The 17,330-nt window shown below is 42.3% G+C and overlaps 1 protein-coding gene across 3 annotated transcripts in view; it reads left to right on the top strand.

Annotated features, from left to right (window-relative positions):
• Positions 1-17,330, top strand: part of CDK19 (cyclin dependent kinase 19) — a 1,741,514-nt gene that overhangs the window by 558,688 nt on the left and 1,165,496 nt on the right. For all 3 annotated transcript variants that reach the window (XM_044066618.1, XM_044066628.1, XM_044066639.1), the window contains exon 6: positions 1,806-1,937. In XM_044066618.1, coding sequence (XP_043922553.1) covers positions 1,806-1,937 — 132 coding nt within the window. The remainder of the gene's footprint in view (positions 1-1,805; positions 1,938-17,330) is intronic.

The following is a 17,330-nucleotide window of genomic DNA, read 5'->3' as shown; positions in this document are numbered from 1 at the left end:
AATGGCTAGACTGAAAGACTCTATGGCTGTTAGCCTAGTAATCTCTTTTAGGATTTTACCAGATCCATGTAGGTAGTATGTGTTCGTGATTATTTGGCAAATTAAATTTGTTCAACAGATAATAATTTCGAAAAACTGTCGTAAATAAAAGCTTGTTTTTTATTATTATTATAAAGGGAAAGTCCCTTGTATGCTCATGTAGGGGGAGACTTCCTATAGTCCTCTTAACTTGTATATACCCACACAGTCACACACCAGTGGAAACATTTTGCACTAGTTAATATTTGCTGAAAGCCTTTCAGCGATATTTTCTTCATAGTGTTGTCCGTCAGGCAAATTACTATTGTAGACATGTCATGTTCCTTGCAGTGTGGCTGATCTGTCTCCTATCTAGGGACTCTGAAACCCTTTCAGAGAAATCAGCTAGATTGTGCATACAGGACTTGCCTTTCATGAAACCAGATTGATGTGGATCGAGGGACAAAAGCTCATGGTTTTGTTTTTAGGTTCTATGATGATGCATTTCATGGATTTAAAGATGAATGGTACCTTGGTTTTCTGTGTGCGTGTAAGAATGCTTGTGTCAAGGATATCATCTGCATTTTATACTTTGAATAATACCCTTCTTACTGCTGAAAAGGGTAAATTTGGTAGGCAAGTGTACAGGAGAGGCTTAGAATCAGAGGACTTCAGATAGAAAAGAAAATAACTCAGCATTTGTAATAATGGTGAAAGGATCAAAAGTGGACACACAAAATCATGACTACCACCCTGTTATTTGAATGACCTACTCATTGTTGCTGTAGGATGCTTTTTGTTCCATAGTATTGTTTGCATGGTGGTCCTTAGTCTGTGTGGGTATTAATGTCTCCAGCTGTCGTCTTCTTTAACCTTTGTGTACATGGTTTCATCTAATTCACACCTCTGTAGCACCTTTTGATATATTTTCATCTTGACACTCATAGCTCCATACAGGTGTCATGACATTGTTTGGAGATAGCTTTCTTAATCACATCACTTAATTAATGATGGGCAGCATATGAAGAGGATGTGGGTTGTAGGGAGCAAAATGACAAAAACATGTCTAGGATTTACTGCAGTACTAATGTCAAGTACTGTTGACACTTTACTGTTAGTTGTATGTTAAGTATTATGAAATTGTACATTATTTCCATGTTTCCACTAATGTTGCTAAATCCAAATGGCTTACAAGCTGTTGTATGATATCATCTGAAACCTTAGGCAGTGCTGAAGAAAGTTGTCATTGACATTTTCGTTTTAAATTGTACAGTTTGAGAGGTATTTGCATTGTTAATTGTGCATGTAGACGTTTTGTATTTCCGTAAATGTCTCTAAAGACAAGCACCCAAAAAAGCACACAGCACATTTGTCGATATGGTTGAACAAAGTTAAGACTAATACAGTGTTTAGTGTATATGCTTTCCAAGATACAAAAAGTGCACTGTTGTATTATATTACTGTATTTGTAAGGAAAATCTTTTATTTTATTTTTTTTACTGGACAGCACTGTTGATTTATACTTGAAGCATTTATTGTTCACAGGACATGTTTGGCATATCATTTTAACTTATAAAGTTTCCAGACATAGTCTTAGAACATTCCATAGCTGATAGATGGTGATGAATTAAATATTGCAAGCAGATTGTCACATAGCTAAAACATACATAGAATAAACATCTGATCTTACTGTTGAAGCTTTACAGAACCTCTGTAGTGACTGTAAGAATGTGTATAAACCTTACTGATACATGTGTATTTCTTTCCATTTGTGTTTTATTCTGCAGCTGACATGGGATTTGCAAGATTATTTAATTCCCCTTTAAAGCCTTTGGCAGATTTAGACCCAGTAGTAGTAACATTTTGGTACCGAGCTCCAGAACTGCTTTTGGGAGCAAGGCATTACACTAAAGCAATTGGTAAGTTCTTTTGGCTTATTTTTCTGTTCTTGTTTATTTTTGTAGTTTAGGTAGAGTAGTGAGTTCTGCCAGGATCCCATGCTCTGAGTCATTCATACAGATATTTGCAAACATAATTAAAGGCAACACTAGTGCATGGACTGTGCTATCCCAAACAAGACCAAGACCCACTCCTCCAAAAAGAGGAAACCAGCCTGGTGGCCCCGGGCATAAATAAGGTATATAATAGAAGGAAGAAATTATTGCAAAAAAGAGTAAAATCCCAGGAATGGAGGGGGCTCCCTGACCAACCGTAGCAAAAAGCTAAGAACCCTCATAAAAACTTCTAAGGCGAGCTTTGAAAGAAAAATTGCGACACCAAAGACAATCGTAAAGCATTCTTTAGCTATGTCAAAAACCTAAATAACTCTCAGATCTGCTCTGCGCTACAGCATAATGGTTCAAAATTCATGGAACCAACTGACATTGCCAATATACTGGCCGATAGGTTCAGTGAAAACTTGCACTCCACCCTCATCCCCCCAAAGGGCCCATTTCCATACCAGAAAATTGTACTGCCCCTAAAATCAGACACTCGGGTGAAAATAGCACATTACAAGGCAAGAAACACATAGCTTCCATGGGACCAGACAGCATCCCAGGCTGCGTACTACATGAACTCCAAAACAAATGAATCCCTCAAATTAATACCATGTCTAACCACAGCCTCACCTCAGGCTATGTGCCCACAGAGTGGCGCATGGCAACATTCATACCACTCCACAAAGGAGGTGCCACCAATGACCCCAGGAATTACCTCCCCGTCAGCCTGACAAGTCTCGTTTGCAAGGCCATGGAGCGCATCATCATGGAACTCATAAACGAAGACATTGGGAACCTACAAACCCTTGACCCCCACCCAGTTTGGGTTTGTAAAGGGAAAGTCTTGTCTCCTAAATCTGGTTGACTTCTTCAAAATGGTCACTAAAGCAGTAGATGAGGGAAAGGTGGTTCACACAGCATACCTTGATCTTGCAAAGGCCTTCGATACCATTCCCCACACGGGAATTATTGAAAAATTCACCAACCTAAATATAAACCCCTACGATGTTCTTCGTGTTTCACTGTTGCAGTCATTGCATTTGGGTAATCCTGCTGGCAGGTTGCCCTCAGCCGGCCTGAATTCCAAAGTCTTGGGTCCTGCGTCGGCTGCTGTTGCCCCTTCACTGACGTCAGGTTGTCAGGGGTATAAAAGAAGCAGCCGACGCCATTTTCTTCAGTCTTTCTTGTCGCATGGTGCCCAAAGTCAAAGCAGTTCGCAAGTGCCGGTCGGCTGACTCCTGATATTTTCGTGTTTGAGTTTCAGATCCAAAGTCTTCAATAAAGCTAAGTACCCCGTTGGGGAAACTTTTTTTCTTGCTCCAGAACGATGTCAGAAAAAGTTAATAATTGTATTTCTTGTGGAAAGCAAATACCTCATAAGGATTTTCATTCTTACTGTATTCCTTGCCTTGGCCCTGATCACAACATTACTGGTTGTCGGTTTAGTGCTAGATTTAACCAACACACTATTAAGCGTCATCGTGATTTTGCTTTAAACTTTTTTGGACGCCGGTTTAATTATCCTGAAATCTCGTCAGATAGCCATCCGACTACGGGAGTTTACAAAAAACGCAGAGAAAAGGATAGAGAAAAACAACCAAGGCCCAAAACTGATGATGAAACTTCTCCTAAGCCAGTCGCCAGTTCTCAGTGAGGGGCTTTTGCAGCCCCTGACGCCCACTCCCGAGTCGCAGGCCGCTACCGATTCCACGTGGAGTCGGCCATACCGCTGGATACTCAAGTATTGGAGCCTCGGACGCTAATCCCTCAGATGGGTCCAGAGCCGCTGAGCAGGTACCGGCTTCTGAGGGTGTATTCAGACCTAAACATCTTTATATTAAAACAGCCTCAAAGACTAAAGCACCTTCTAAAGCAAGGAAACAAACTCAAGAGCCATGTGGACAGGCCTCTATGCCCAAACAGATGCTCAAAATGGCCGAAGACTTGATTACCTTGATCAGGTATGGTTCCCATCCCCCTCCTGATAAGAGGCCTAGGCAAGACACTGACTATGAATCTTCAGATCAGATTTCTATTTCTTCTGATTCCTCTTCTGATCAGGAATATTCTCTTCCCCCCTATGAGGATTCTGATGCTGAAGAATTTATACCTTCAGCATCTCTTCCTGAGGACTATTCCTTTGGGGAAACCTTTCATACCATGAGGGAGCATTTCTGCTGGGAGGGGCAAGATTTTTCTGAATCTAAAAAGAGGCTCAGGGATTTTCTTTTACTACCTCAGCACAGGCCTCTAGCTGTTCCACCTGTGTTAGACATTGTAGATGATGTATTTTCGGAGACTAGTCTGACCCCTGACTCCTTACCCCCAGCTCCTGTTAAGCCTGACAGATACTACAGGGTTCCTGACTCACACAAAGTTATTTTTAGAAACCCTGCTGCTGACCCAGAAACTATTTCACAGGGTCCAAAGGTAGTTAAGGCTTCCACTGCAAAAACCCAACCCCCTCTGACAGAGATTCAAGGGCACTGGATAGATGGGGAAAAAAGGTTTACACATCCACAACTTTGGCTATAAGGGCCTTAAACTGTCAATTTCATATGCTTAAATATCAGCAACATGTCATGGGATTGCTTAAACAGAAAATGTTAAATTCTGAATGCGCAGAAAACAAGGAAATGCAGGATTTATTGTCTGCAGCAGAACAAGTTGAAAAACATACTTTGCAATGTGGTTTTGATTCTTTGGAGGCCTCCTGCAGGGCCGCAGTTACAGGTTCAGTAATTAGGAGGCATGCTTGGTTAAAGGAACAAAACCTGCCTGATCATGTTAAAGTAAAATTACTAGATGCACCTTTGCAGCATGATACTTTGGTGTTAAGGCAGAAGAGGTGTTAAAGAAAATGGAGGACAAAGCTAAATCTATTCAAACTGTCAAAGATGTTTTAGAAGTACAGCCACCTAGGTTTAGTAGACACTGGCCTACGAAAAATTGGTCCTTTCCTGTGTCAGACAGACCTCAAAGGGGTAGATCCAGACGCCCTAGGGGCAGACCCCAGGCGCAAGGTTCTTACAGGCCCAAGCAGTGGGGAGGCTTCTACCTCCAAAGCTGGAGAAGATAGATCACAAACATACAGAAAACAGTCCCAATGACTTCCCCCTGCCAGCACCAAGCACTTATCTTCTGGCAGCACCCTTAGGGGGAAAATTAGCACATTTTGCTCAAAAGTGGCACATCATAACCCAGGACAAGTGGGTTCTAAACAGTGTCACAAGGCTACAAGTTCCATTTCCATACTTTGCCAAAGGCAAACAGCTGGCCAGATCTGCCAAAAAATCAATGGGCAGAGGCACAAAAACAAGTCTCATCCCTCATGTACATGGGGGTCATTCAGCAAGTACCAGTGCAAGAGCAGGGACAAGGATTTTACTCAAGACTGTTCTTGGTACCCAGAATGGACAAGGCCTGGAGGCCAATACTGGACCTATCTATTCTGAACACTTTCCTGGATATTCCGAAATTCAAAATTTTAACTTTGCAGCAGCTTCTGCCCATGCTGGGCAAGAATGCTTGGCTTGTGACTTTAGACCTAAAAGAGGCATACCTGCATATTCCAATCAGACAATCATGGAGAAGATACCCAAGATTCAAGGCTGGTTCATTGCATTACCAATTCTCTGCACTGCCCTTTGGCTTATCTACTGCGCCCAGGGTCTTTACAAAGTGCCTGGCACCAGTAATTGCATTCTGCAGAGAAAGAGGAATACAAATATATCCTTACTTGGACGACTGTCTCATTCAAGCAGAGAACAAGGACATTCTTCAACATCTGGCCGTTTGTGAAAAGACTTCTAACATGCCTATGGTACACAGTCAACAAAAAGAAATCAAAACTAGTACCCTCACAAGAGATATTCCTGGGTGCAAGCTTAAATACAACTGCCCAGATGGCTTATCTCATGCCAGACAAACGAAGACAACTGACTACCTATTTCAAAATGTTGGCAACAAAGGCCCAGTTATCTGCAAGAAAAATTCTGCAGGCTTTGGGATTCATGGCCTCCTGTATCCTACTAATTCCATATGCAAGACTGCATATGAGGAAACTTCAGTGGTACCTAAAAAGTGTTTGGACTCAACATTGCCACAGCCTGGAAACAGTCATTACTCTCATTCCCTGCCTGCAACAGGAGTTTCGATGGTGGGCAAAGGCTTGTCACCAGAACAAGGGACAGCCTTTCACACTACCTCCAGCCAGAGAGACACTAACAATGGATGTATCAGACTATGCCTGGGGAGCCCACATGGCAGGAAGATGCATTCAGGGCACATGGTCCTCAAACCAAATGCATCTACACGTCAATCAAATAGAGATGTTAGCTGTTCAAAATGCACTGACAGCCTTCAAGGACCTACTTTAAGCGGGACAACTACTGATAAAGACAGACAACACCACAGTCATGTGGTATATAAACAAGCAGGAGGGCACACATTCTTACTCCCTTTGCAGACTAGCCATGACCATGTGGGACACAGCTTTGACTTACCAAGTACATCTGCAGGCACAATTCCTGCCAGGAAAGGAAAATACTCTGGTAGATGAACTAAGCAAAAACCTCATGGATCTCCACGAGTGGAAGCTGGATCCACAAGTCTTCAGCATGATAACAAGGAAATGGGGATGCCCGGACATAGATCTATTTGCCTCTCCTCTCAATTACCAACTAAAAAGATTCTGCACAAGGACCTATCAGTATATGCCTTTCCTCCACTGCCTCTCCTCCCCAAGGTGCTCCTAAAGGTCAGACAGGAGAAGTCAAAGATGATACTGATTGCCCCAGACTGGCCACATCAGTACTGGTATCCAATACTAAGGAACTTATCTCTATACCCAGCTTGGACCTTACCTCAAATACCTCGACTACTATCCCAGCAAAACAATCAGATCATGCACAGCCAACTAAGGACATTAAACTTGGCAGCATGGCAGATAATGTAGTCATACAAAAAACACCACTCAGTAAAGCTGTGATGGATGTTATTCTGGAAGCCAGAAGGCCTAGTGCTAGAAAATCTTATGCTGGAAAATGGAAGAGATTCTGTGCCTGGAACCAGGCACAAGGAACTGATACAGCGGTACCAAATATTCCTCAGATTTTGCAATACTTAACTGAAATGCTGGACAAAGGACCATCTATTTCATCAATTAAAATTCATGCCTCTGCCATTTCGGCTCATTACAATACACAGCCACCACTTTTTTTCTCACCCTGTATTAAGGCAGTACCTCAGAGGAGCCAAAAATTTTAGGCCTCCAAGGAGACTACCAATACCTGCATGGGACCTCAACTATGTCTTGGAAAAGCTCGCACTGCCTCCTTTTGAGCCAGCTGCTACTGCTGATATGAAGTTTTTGTCTTGGAAAACAGCTCTGTTCTTAGCAATTACTTCTGCAAGACGAGTTTCAGAGCTACAGGCACTCAGGCTGTGGAACCTTTCATCATTTTTCATCCAGACAAGGTCTTCCTGAGGACAAACCCAACATTTATGCCTAAAGTAGTGTCCAGTGTGGCTCTTAACCAAACCATTCATCTGCCAACCTTTTATCCAAACCCACAGAACAAGGGGGAGAGAATTCTGCATTCTTTGGACATACACATACAACTTAGATTCTACTTGGACAGAACCAAAGCTTTCAGGAAGACAGAGCAATAACTAGTGGCTTATGCTGCAGTATCACAAGGAAAGCCTATCTCAAAGCAGACTATTTCTAAGTGGTTAGGCCACTGCATTCGTTTCTGCTACTTACACCATGGCAAACCAGTGCCTAAGGGCATTAGGCCTCATTCCACCAGAGCTGCAGCCACCTCAGCAGCCTTTCTCAGGGGAGTACCAACCAGGGACATTTTAGAGGCAGCTACTTGGAGTTCGGTGCACACCTTCACAAAGCATTATCATCTGCCACTCTATTCTAAATCCAGGGCAGGCTTTGCCACTGTAGTCCTGCAGGGCCTCATAGCCGCTCCTACTGCTGTCTAGTTCCAGCCTCCCAACCATAGCTTTGGGACTCTACCCAAATGTAATGACTGCAACAGTGAAACACGAAGAACATAGTACAGTTGTGTACACTTGCCATAAATGTAGATGTTCGAGTGTATTCACTGTTGCAGTCCAGGTTTACCCACCTGCTTTCCCCCTTTTTTCTTTTGGATCTTATCTTTCCTTCTCTGATTTGTACTACCTATGTGGTGTATTTGCTTATAGATGAAGGTAAAATTTATATATATATATATATATATATATATATATAAAGTTTGGCTACCCTTTTTGGGGGTACCTGACATCTGGGGCAAGAAAAACTGAAGAAAATGGCATCGGCTGCTGCTTTTATACCCCTGACGACCTGACGTCAGGAAAGGGGTGACAGAAGCCGACGCAGGACCCAAGACTTTGGAATTCAGGCCGGCTGAGGGCAACCTGCCAGCTGGATTACCCAAATGTAATGACTGCAACAGTGAATACACTCTAACATCTACATTTATGGTTAGTGTACACAACTGTACTTTATAAGATGGGTTGCTAACTGGCTCACGGATAGAACCCATTCAGTGAGAATAGGAAACGCTAGATCCGACTCCAAACCTGTGACTAGTGTGTACCACAGGGCCCAGTCCTGGGACCCCTCCTGTTCGGTATCTACTTCTTGGAGGTACAAGCAAACATGGAGGGGCTATGGCTAACAAAGTTCGCAGATGACTGCAAACTGGGTGCCATAATTGAGACTCTGCACGAACCAAAAAGAAAACTGAAGACCACAGATGAAGAATCCACTTAAAACACCAGTTTATTGCACCTCTGGCGCTTCGGCAACCGCCTTCAAGGAGTATAAAACATCACATAACTTACACAGTTTATATACCCTAATACATCTAACAATTAAACAAGCAGCCTAAACCAATTAATCAATAAACATAAAAAAATGCTTAATACTACATTCTCATCAGATAAGAAGCCTGCAGTTACATTCCACATTCAGACCATGAGGAAATGGTGTCATATTTCAAAATGAAAATACTTTTTTTATATAACAACTTTTTATACAAATCATCAGAAAATACACCCTTCATAATATGTTTTAAGATAGTGGCTTGTAACCCATTTGGATTCGAATTGTGAGCCAGCATAAAATGTTTAGCAACAGGGCTATCTTCTTTATTATTTATAATATTCCTGACATGCTCCTGCAGTCTAGTTTCAAACTTCCTTTTACTTTCTCCTATATGTACAAGGTTACACGAACATTTCAACGCATAAATAATACGTTCAGTATTACAGCTATATATATTTTTAACCTCAAATACATGGCCATTTATATACTTAAAAGTTGGAACAATATAATGACATACATTGCAATGACCACAGGGTGAAGTTCCTGGTCTCTGCATGGTCCTATATTGCAATGTCTCAGTGGGATGTTTAAATTTATTACGTACCAAAATATCTTTTAAATTCTTACCTCTACGAAATGAAATGCCTAAAGACCTAGACAATAAATTTTTTAGGTCCATTGATCTAAACAAACAATTCCAGTAGTGTTTAACAATATCTATTAAAACATCACTGAAAACACTATATGTAGAGACAAAATAAACTAGTCTTTTCTCTTGATTTCTAACATCTAACTTATATCCCCTTACTTCCATACTTATAAGTACCAACTTTATATTGTTCATTAATAACCTTATCTATAGCTGTTTGAACACTAGCTTCACTATAGCCCCTCAATCTAAACATCTCACTAGTCACACTAATTTCTTTAAAGAAGTCCCTGTCAGTATTGCATAGCCGTCTAAGTGTCATACATTCCCCAAAGGGCAAGGAGACCAAAGTATAAATTGGATGACAGCTAGTCCCCATCAAATACTGATTACTATCAGCAAATTTCCTATGCGCAGACGTACGTAAAGTATTGCTGCCCTCCAAAATCAGATGTATGTCTAAAAAAGTTGTTTGCCCACCTGTACGCCGTCAAAGAAAAGTCCAAATCTATTATGTTGCATAACTTCTATAAACTGACCAACATAAGATATCCCACCTTTACAAATAAAAACAAGATCATCTATAAAACGAAAATAACTAACTACATAATTTAAAAAAAAATCTATATGATATAACCATTCTAACTCATACAAACCCATCATCAGGTTGGCATGCATGTAGGCAAAAGATGCCCCCATGGCAGTGCCCTTGATTTGTCTGTATATTTGTTCATTAAACATAAAAAAAATATTATTCAAACAAAATTCCAATAGTTCAGTAATATAATACGTTACTGGACTATCACCCAAAAAATATTTTACTGCTTCTAGTCCAAACTGACACTGTATGCTAGTATACAAACTAACAACATCAGCACTTATAAAAAACATATCTGCACTCCATTGTTTTTTAGATAATTTTTCCAAAAAATCAAAACTATCCCTAATATAACTAGGTAACTTTATTACCTAATGGAATATTCATGCAAAAATTTCCCAATATTAGATAAAAAATATTTTTGAGCAGATACAATAGGCCTACGAGGTGGCTCAACCCCACTTTTTTGAATTTTTGGAAGACAGTAACATAAAGCCAACTCACTGCCATCAGTATTAAACTTTTTGTCTTTGTCATTCTGTGAAAAATATTTTAACCTCACTCCCTTAGATATAAGGGTGTCAAAATCATTCATAGTCTTAATATATTCATTTGTATTACTCTTAACATAGGTATTGGTATCATCCAGATGTGTCATACACATTTTATAATATTGAGCAACATTCATCACCACTATCTTACCACCTTTATCAGATGGTTTAATAATAAGATGTTCATTATTCGCTAATGCCTGTAGTTCCTTCCATTCTTTTTATTCAAGTTATATACCAACTTATGCTTATACTGCATAAAATCACAAAAAGCATTTTCTACAGCAAAATTCAACATTTGAGAAAAACCGTTTATATGTTCATGTTGGTATGGAGGAATAAAATCACTTTTGCTCATTATTTTATCAGTTTTTAACAAACTATAGGCATTATAGTCACTTGCATAATCAAAGCATTCCTCAGGGTCAGATACACAAGAATAAAAACTGTTCTCTAAACTATCAGATTCTAACCAACTACCATCACCTTCTTTATACTGGTTATTGGCAAAAAAATATATTAAATGTATCTTCCTACACAGTCTAAAAAATATCACACTTCATGTAACCGAGGCAGCACTGTGGGTATATATTTAAGACCATAATTCAAAACATTCATCTGATCTACAGATAAAGACACACCAGAAATGTTATGAACGATATAAATTTTCTTACATTCAGATGCAGCAGTTACATGGATTGTTTCACCCACATCTTTGTGAACAAAAGACACAGAACTGTCAAGAATATCTTGCACAACATTATTTACAGTCGCGCTAATACCATTTGCTTCTCTTATCATTGAAACTGTGTCCTTCTCGATTGTTAAATTGAGACCCCTGCTGACGTAGATATCCTTCAAAAGGGTCTTACGGATACAGATACGTGGTGCCAAAACCACGACCTCAAGCTAAATGCCAAAATGTGCATCATCGTCCCCTTTGGGAAAAACCAAGTACAACATAGGTGGCAGCCCACTTACAACAGAGAGTGTGATAAGAGCCCTAGGGACTCATGTAGATATTAACCGCTCCTTCGACAACCATATTGCTAAAGTGGTTAGAAAATTCCTCTACATGGCCCACCTTATCACAAAAGGGTTTGCATCCAGGAATAAGGATGTTATTGTCCCCCTGTACTCATCACTCGTTAGACCCATTATTGAATATAATGCCCCATTTGGGATGTACCTAACATGACATCTGCAACAACTGGAGAGGCCTCAAAAGTACCTCACAAAGAGGATAACGGGCCTCAAACAGTTGCCCTATGCCATGAGACTAAAAAAACTCAGACTGTACTCTGTCGTGTACCGACTACTCAGAGGTGATATTTGCCTGACATACACGGCTATGTCAAACCCTGAATTGCTAAAAATGCTCCACCTAAGGAAAACCCAATCCACCAGAGCTACTCGCTCAAGGGATGTAAACCTGACATCAACAATAAACAGGACTTGTTGGAAGGACAGATTTGTGTCCCAGAGACTCCCCTTGCTCTGGAATAAGGTTCCCATAAATGTGAGGAAGAGCTCCTCATTAGCGCCCTTCAAGAGGAATCTTGATGAGTGGATGGGAAACAGGAAATTCACCCCGGGAATCACTTCGGTGGCCCTGCTAGACAAGGACGCAGGAAACTAAACCACTTGGGAGGAAAGCGTAAGCAAAAATTTTTTTTTGGCTAGGCTTAATTATGCCCTAGGGCCAATAGCCTAGTACCTACCTATGAACTAGGAAGCACAAATTAATGTCTGAATTATTTACAGCATTGATTTCAGACAGTAGCTTTCCAACTTTCTAACCATGTGCTGCAGTTTGATGTGTCATTTATGATAACCATTTTTACATCAGTAACATCCTTTTCAATGAGTATGTCAGCAATAACCACAGTGTTTTAATTATTTTACAAGGTCTGATATTCAAGACATTTCTCAGTAGGCTTATATTTGAGCTAATGTGCCATTTTGTTAAAAATTTCCTTTGTTTTGTTTAATAAAACTGGCATTTTTGTTGGGATGCACAGACTCTTATTAATTTGATACTGTCAGTTGCTCCTGAGAGCCCACCAGCTATTTTCTGCCACTTTGTGCTAGTCACATTTCATGCTTGATGTTAATGCTGGAAATGTTCTATTCTTAATTATCTAAAGTAGTTAGGCCAGTAAAATGTTTATAGGAGGTTGGCATAATGGTTAAGGGGTTTACAGATGCAATGTGCAGGGTTTGATTCTCACATGGGGTAATTGGCTAGACTTAAAATGGCCCACAAGGGACTAATCTCTGAAATTTTGAACAAGTCAAGACCTACCCCTCCCATTGTTAATGTGGCTTGGGAGGCAAACATGATACAGAGCTGTACCATAAGTGGCGGCTTTTCAACCTGGCCACCTGAAGATACATCAGGGAGAAACTGTTAGCTTGCATGACGACTTTAATAAAACGTGATTGAGGATGCTCACTGTTGGGACTGGTAGGACAGTCTGTTACACAACTCAGATGTATGCTGGAACACTGTTGGAGGGTGAAGGAAAAAGATAATATACATTATTTACACCCATCTTGGAGCAAAGTCTGATATTCTTCATGTTTCACTGTTGCAGTCATCACATTTGGGTTATCCCTGCCAGAGTCGCCCTTGGCCGGCCTGAATACCAGAGGCTTAGTATTTCTGTGTCGGTTGCTGTCGCTTCAGGACTGATGTCAGGTTGTCAGTAGTATAAAGTAAGGCAGCCGACGCCATTACATCAGTCTTTCTTGCCATGGAGCCCACAGCAGAAGCAGTTCGCACGAGTGCCGGTCGGCCACCACCTGAGTTTCATCTGCCGATTTGAAGCTGAAGTCTTCTAAAGCTAAGTACCCCATTGGGGATCTTTTTTCTTGCACTAACAGATGTCAGAAAAAGTTAACAATTGTTTCGCCCGTAGAAAGCAAATACCACACTGAGACTTTCGTTCTTACTGCATCACTTGTTTAGGCCCAGACAACGACGTTCCCCCGCTGTCGCTTCTGTGCTTTGTTCAATGCCAGAACTGTACGTCATCGGGCCCTTATTGTAGCTAGATATTTTCGCTTACAGTCCTCTAACTCTGGTATGGCTTCAGCAAGCCATCCAACAGCAGATCTTCTGAAAAAACGTAAAGATAAAGACAGAGACAGACAGCACAGGTCCAAACCTACCGACGATGCTTCCGTTAAGCTAGTAGTCAGTTCTCCAGTCTTCAGTGAGGTGCTTTCGCAGCCCCTGATGCCCACATCTGGGATTTGCAGGCTGCTACCGAGACTCTTTTTCAGAGTCTCGTATGCTACAAAACTCTTCTTTGACTAAAGATCCTGAGGTCGTCTCTACCTTGTTGGGTCTGGAGCTGCTGAGCAGGCACCAGCTTCTGAGGAAGTACTTCGCACTACCGATTCTTGACACAAACCAATGTGTTCTTTCACGACTATCGTTCTTTCGAAAACTACCGAGTTTCTTAGGCCCAGGGTATGAACCACACCCAAGAAACCGACGACCCAATCTCAGGCACCTGCTTCTTTGTCTCAGTCTCAAATACTTAAAATGGCGGAAGACCTTATCATGCTGATCAGGGGAAGCCAAGCTACCCCCTCCAAAAGGAAGAGAGGTCTGTCCCCTGTAGTTTTGTCTGAACAAGAGTCAGATGACTCTGATGCATCTGAATATGAAGACATGCAACCCCTCCCTACTTATGAGGATTCAGATGCAGAGGATTCCATCCCTTCCACCTCTCCCCCAGAGTATTTTTCCTTTGAGGAAACCCTTCATACCTTTAGGGAGCATTTCCAGTGGGAAAGTTAGGACTACCCTCAGTCTAAAAAGAGACCCAGGGAATTCGTAGATCTTCCACAGCACAGACCCTTGCCCATCCCCCCAGTCCTGAATGTTGTGGAGGATGTTTTCCTAGAATCCACCTTGACTCCTGACACCCTCCCTCCTGCACCCAGAAAACCAGACGGGTACTATAGAGTCCCTGACTCTCACAAATTTATTTTCAAAAAATCGTACTGCTGACCCTGAGGTAATTTCTCAAGGGCCTAAAGGGATTAAAGCAACCTCTGCTAAGAATCCCACCCCCTCAGATAGGGATTCCTGAGCACTAGACAGATGGGGTGAAAAAGTATACACCTCAGCTGCTGTTGCTATCAGGGCACTAAATTGTCAGTTCCATATGCTAAAATTTCAGCAACATACCCTGGAACTCCTCAAACAAAAAATGTCTTCCTTTCCTGCTTGTGCAGAATCTAAAAAGTTATAAGAGGTGATGCATTCTGCAAGTCAAGTAACTAAACACACCTTGCACTGTGATGTTGACGCCCTAGAAGCTTCTTGCAGGGCAGCAGTCACCGGATCTGTCATTTGAAGGCATGCATGGCTTAAGGAACAATCCTTGCCAGACCATGTCATATCTAAATTGTTTGATATCCCCTTGCACAAAGACAACTTATTTGGCCCTAAGGTAGAAGAGGTCTTAAAAAAAGATGGAAGAAAAAGCAAAATATATGCAGACAGTTAAGGATTTCTTACAGATCCAGCCAGCCAGGTTCAGTAGGCATTGTCCCACCAAGCGCTGGTCCTTTCCTACTCCCACTAAGCCAATCCAGCCCAGACCCCGGCGAACCAGACCCCCAGACAGCATCCACAGGGAATGCAGAGATCTAAGCAGTGGACTACCTCCACTTCAAAACTAGGGAGTTCTAAGCCACCCTGTTATGGTAAGAACTCTCAATGACTCACCTCCCCCACCTCCTCCCTCTGCCCACATTCACCTACCCCTAGAAAGAAACTCTCCTTTCATGCAAGCACCTGGGCCACCATTACCTACGATCGCTGGATTCTCAACATAGTGTCCCGGGGATACAAATTTTCTTTCAACACCCTACCTACCCCAAAAGGGTTTCCAGATCTACCTCCAAATCAGTGGGCAGAGGCGCAAAAGCAAGTCCTTTCCCTGCTTTCTATGAGGGCAGTAGAGCACGTTCCTGCAGAACAGAGAGGCCAAGGTTTCTACTTCAGACTTTTTCTGGTACCCAGAAAAGAGGGCACCTGGCACCCCATCCTCTATCTATCTATTCTAAACACCTTGCTGGTGATCCCAACATTCAAAATACTCATCCTCCCAGCAGCTGTTACCAAGGATGCTTGGCTAGCCACCCTAGATCTAAAAGAGGCCTATCTCCATATTCCTATCGGAATCACGCAGGAAATATCTCCGTTTCAGGACAGGATCTCAGCACTTTCAGTTCTCTGCGTTTCCCTTTGGCTTATTTACCGCTCCCAGAGTTTTCACAAAATTTCTGGCTCCGGCCATTGCCTTTTGCAGACAAAGGAATATCCAGATTTACCCATACTTAGACGACTGCCTAATTCAGGCAGACAGCCAGGAAAAGCTGCTCAAGCACCTGGCCTTTGTAAAGTCCCTACTAACCTCCATAGGGTACACAATCAGTGAAAAGAAATCCAAACAGGTGCCCACCCAAAGGATTATATTCCTGGGAGCAAGCCTGGACACAGCATACCAGATGGCATTCCTTACACCAGAAAAGTAAAATTTTGTGACAGCCTACTTCTCTCAACTAGCCTATCTGCAAGGAAAATCCTGCAAGCTCTGGGGTTCATGGCATCTTGCATACTACTCATTCCATATGCCAGACTGCATATGAGGAAACTTCAATGGTACCTAAAAAGCCTTTGGTGTCAGCACTCTCTAGACCTGGACACTCTTATACCTATAATTCCTTGACTCAGAAAAGATTTTCTTTGGTGGGCAACAGCATGCTCCCACAATAAGGGACTACCTTTCTCACCCCCCCCCCCCCCGCCAGCCAGAACCTAACCACAGACGCATCAGACTATGCCTGGGGTGCACAACTGTACGGCAGGTGCATACAGGGCCAATGGAGCCCACAGCAAATCCCTCTGCACATCAACTAAAAAGAGATGATGGCTGTCCAGCACGCTTTGATAGATTTCAAGCCCCTTCTCTTCCCATGGGCTCTCCTGATCAAAACAGACAACATCACTGTAATGTGGTATATCATCAAGCAGGGAGGGACTCACTCCTACCCTCTATGCAGGCTGGCCAAGACCCTTTGGTGCACAGCCTCTGCCATGCAACTCCACCTGTTAACGCAATTCCTACCTGGTTCTCTCAACTCTCTGGCAGACCAAGTAAGCAGAAATCTTCTGGACCCACATGAGTGGCAGCTCAACAGAAGAACCTTCACCCTAATAACTCAGAAATGGAGCACCTTGAAGGTCTACCTCTTTGCCTCCCACACCAACCATTAGCTCAGCAAATTCTGCACCAGGGAGAATCACTGCATGGCTTGGAAAGTGGATGCCCTGTCCTTCCCCTGGGTCAATCTATGGGTCTGTGCCTTTCCTCCACTACCTCTCATCCCCAGGGTACTGCTCAAAATAAGAGGAAAAACCAAGGGCAATTCTTATAGCTACAGACTGGCCTTGCCAGCACTGGTGCCCTTTGCTGCGCAGCCTGTCCCCACTGCCACCATGGCATCTTCCTCAGATTCCAAACCTCCTGACCCAGAGGGAAGGGGAATTCATGCATCCCCAATTGCAGACACTCAATTTGTCAGCTTGGCTTACTCCCTAATCCCCAATCAATCTGCCAGCCTCAGTAAACAGGCTCTAGAT

Source organism: Protopterus annectens, chromosome 1.part0 (assembly GCF_019279795.1).
Source record: "Protopterus annectens isolate FY-2018-M chromosome 1.part0, PAN1.0, whole genome shotgun sequence".
Classification (NCBI taxonomy): Eukaryota; Metazoa; Chordata; order Ceratodontiformes; family Protopteridae; genus Protopterus; species Protopterus annectens.
The sequence above is the reverse complement of the archived record's forward strand: the minus strand, read 5'-3'. Positions and strand labels throughout refer to the sequence as shown.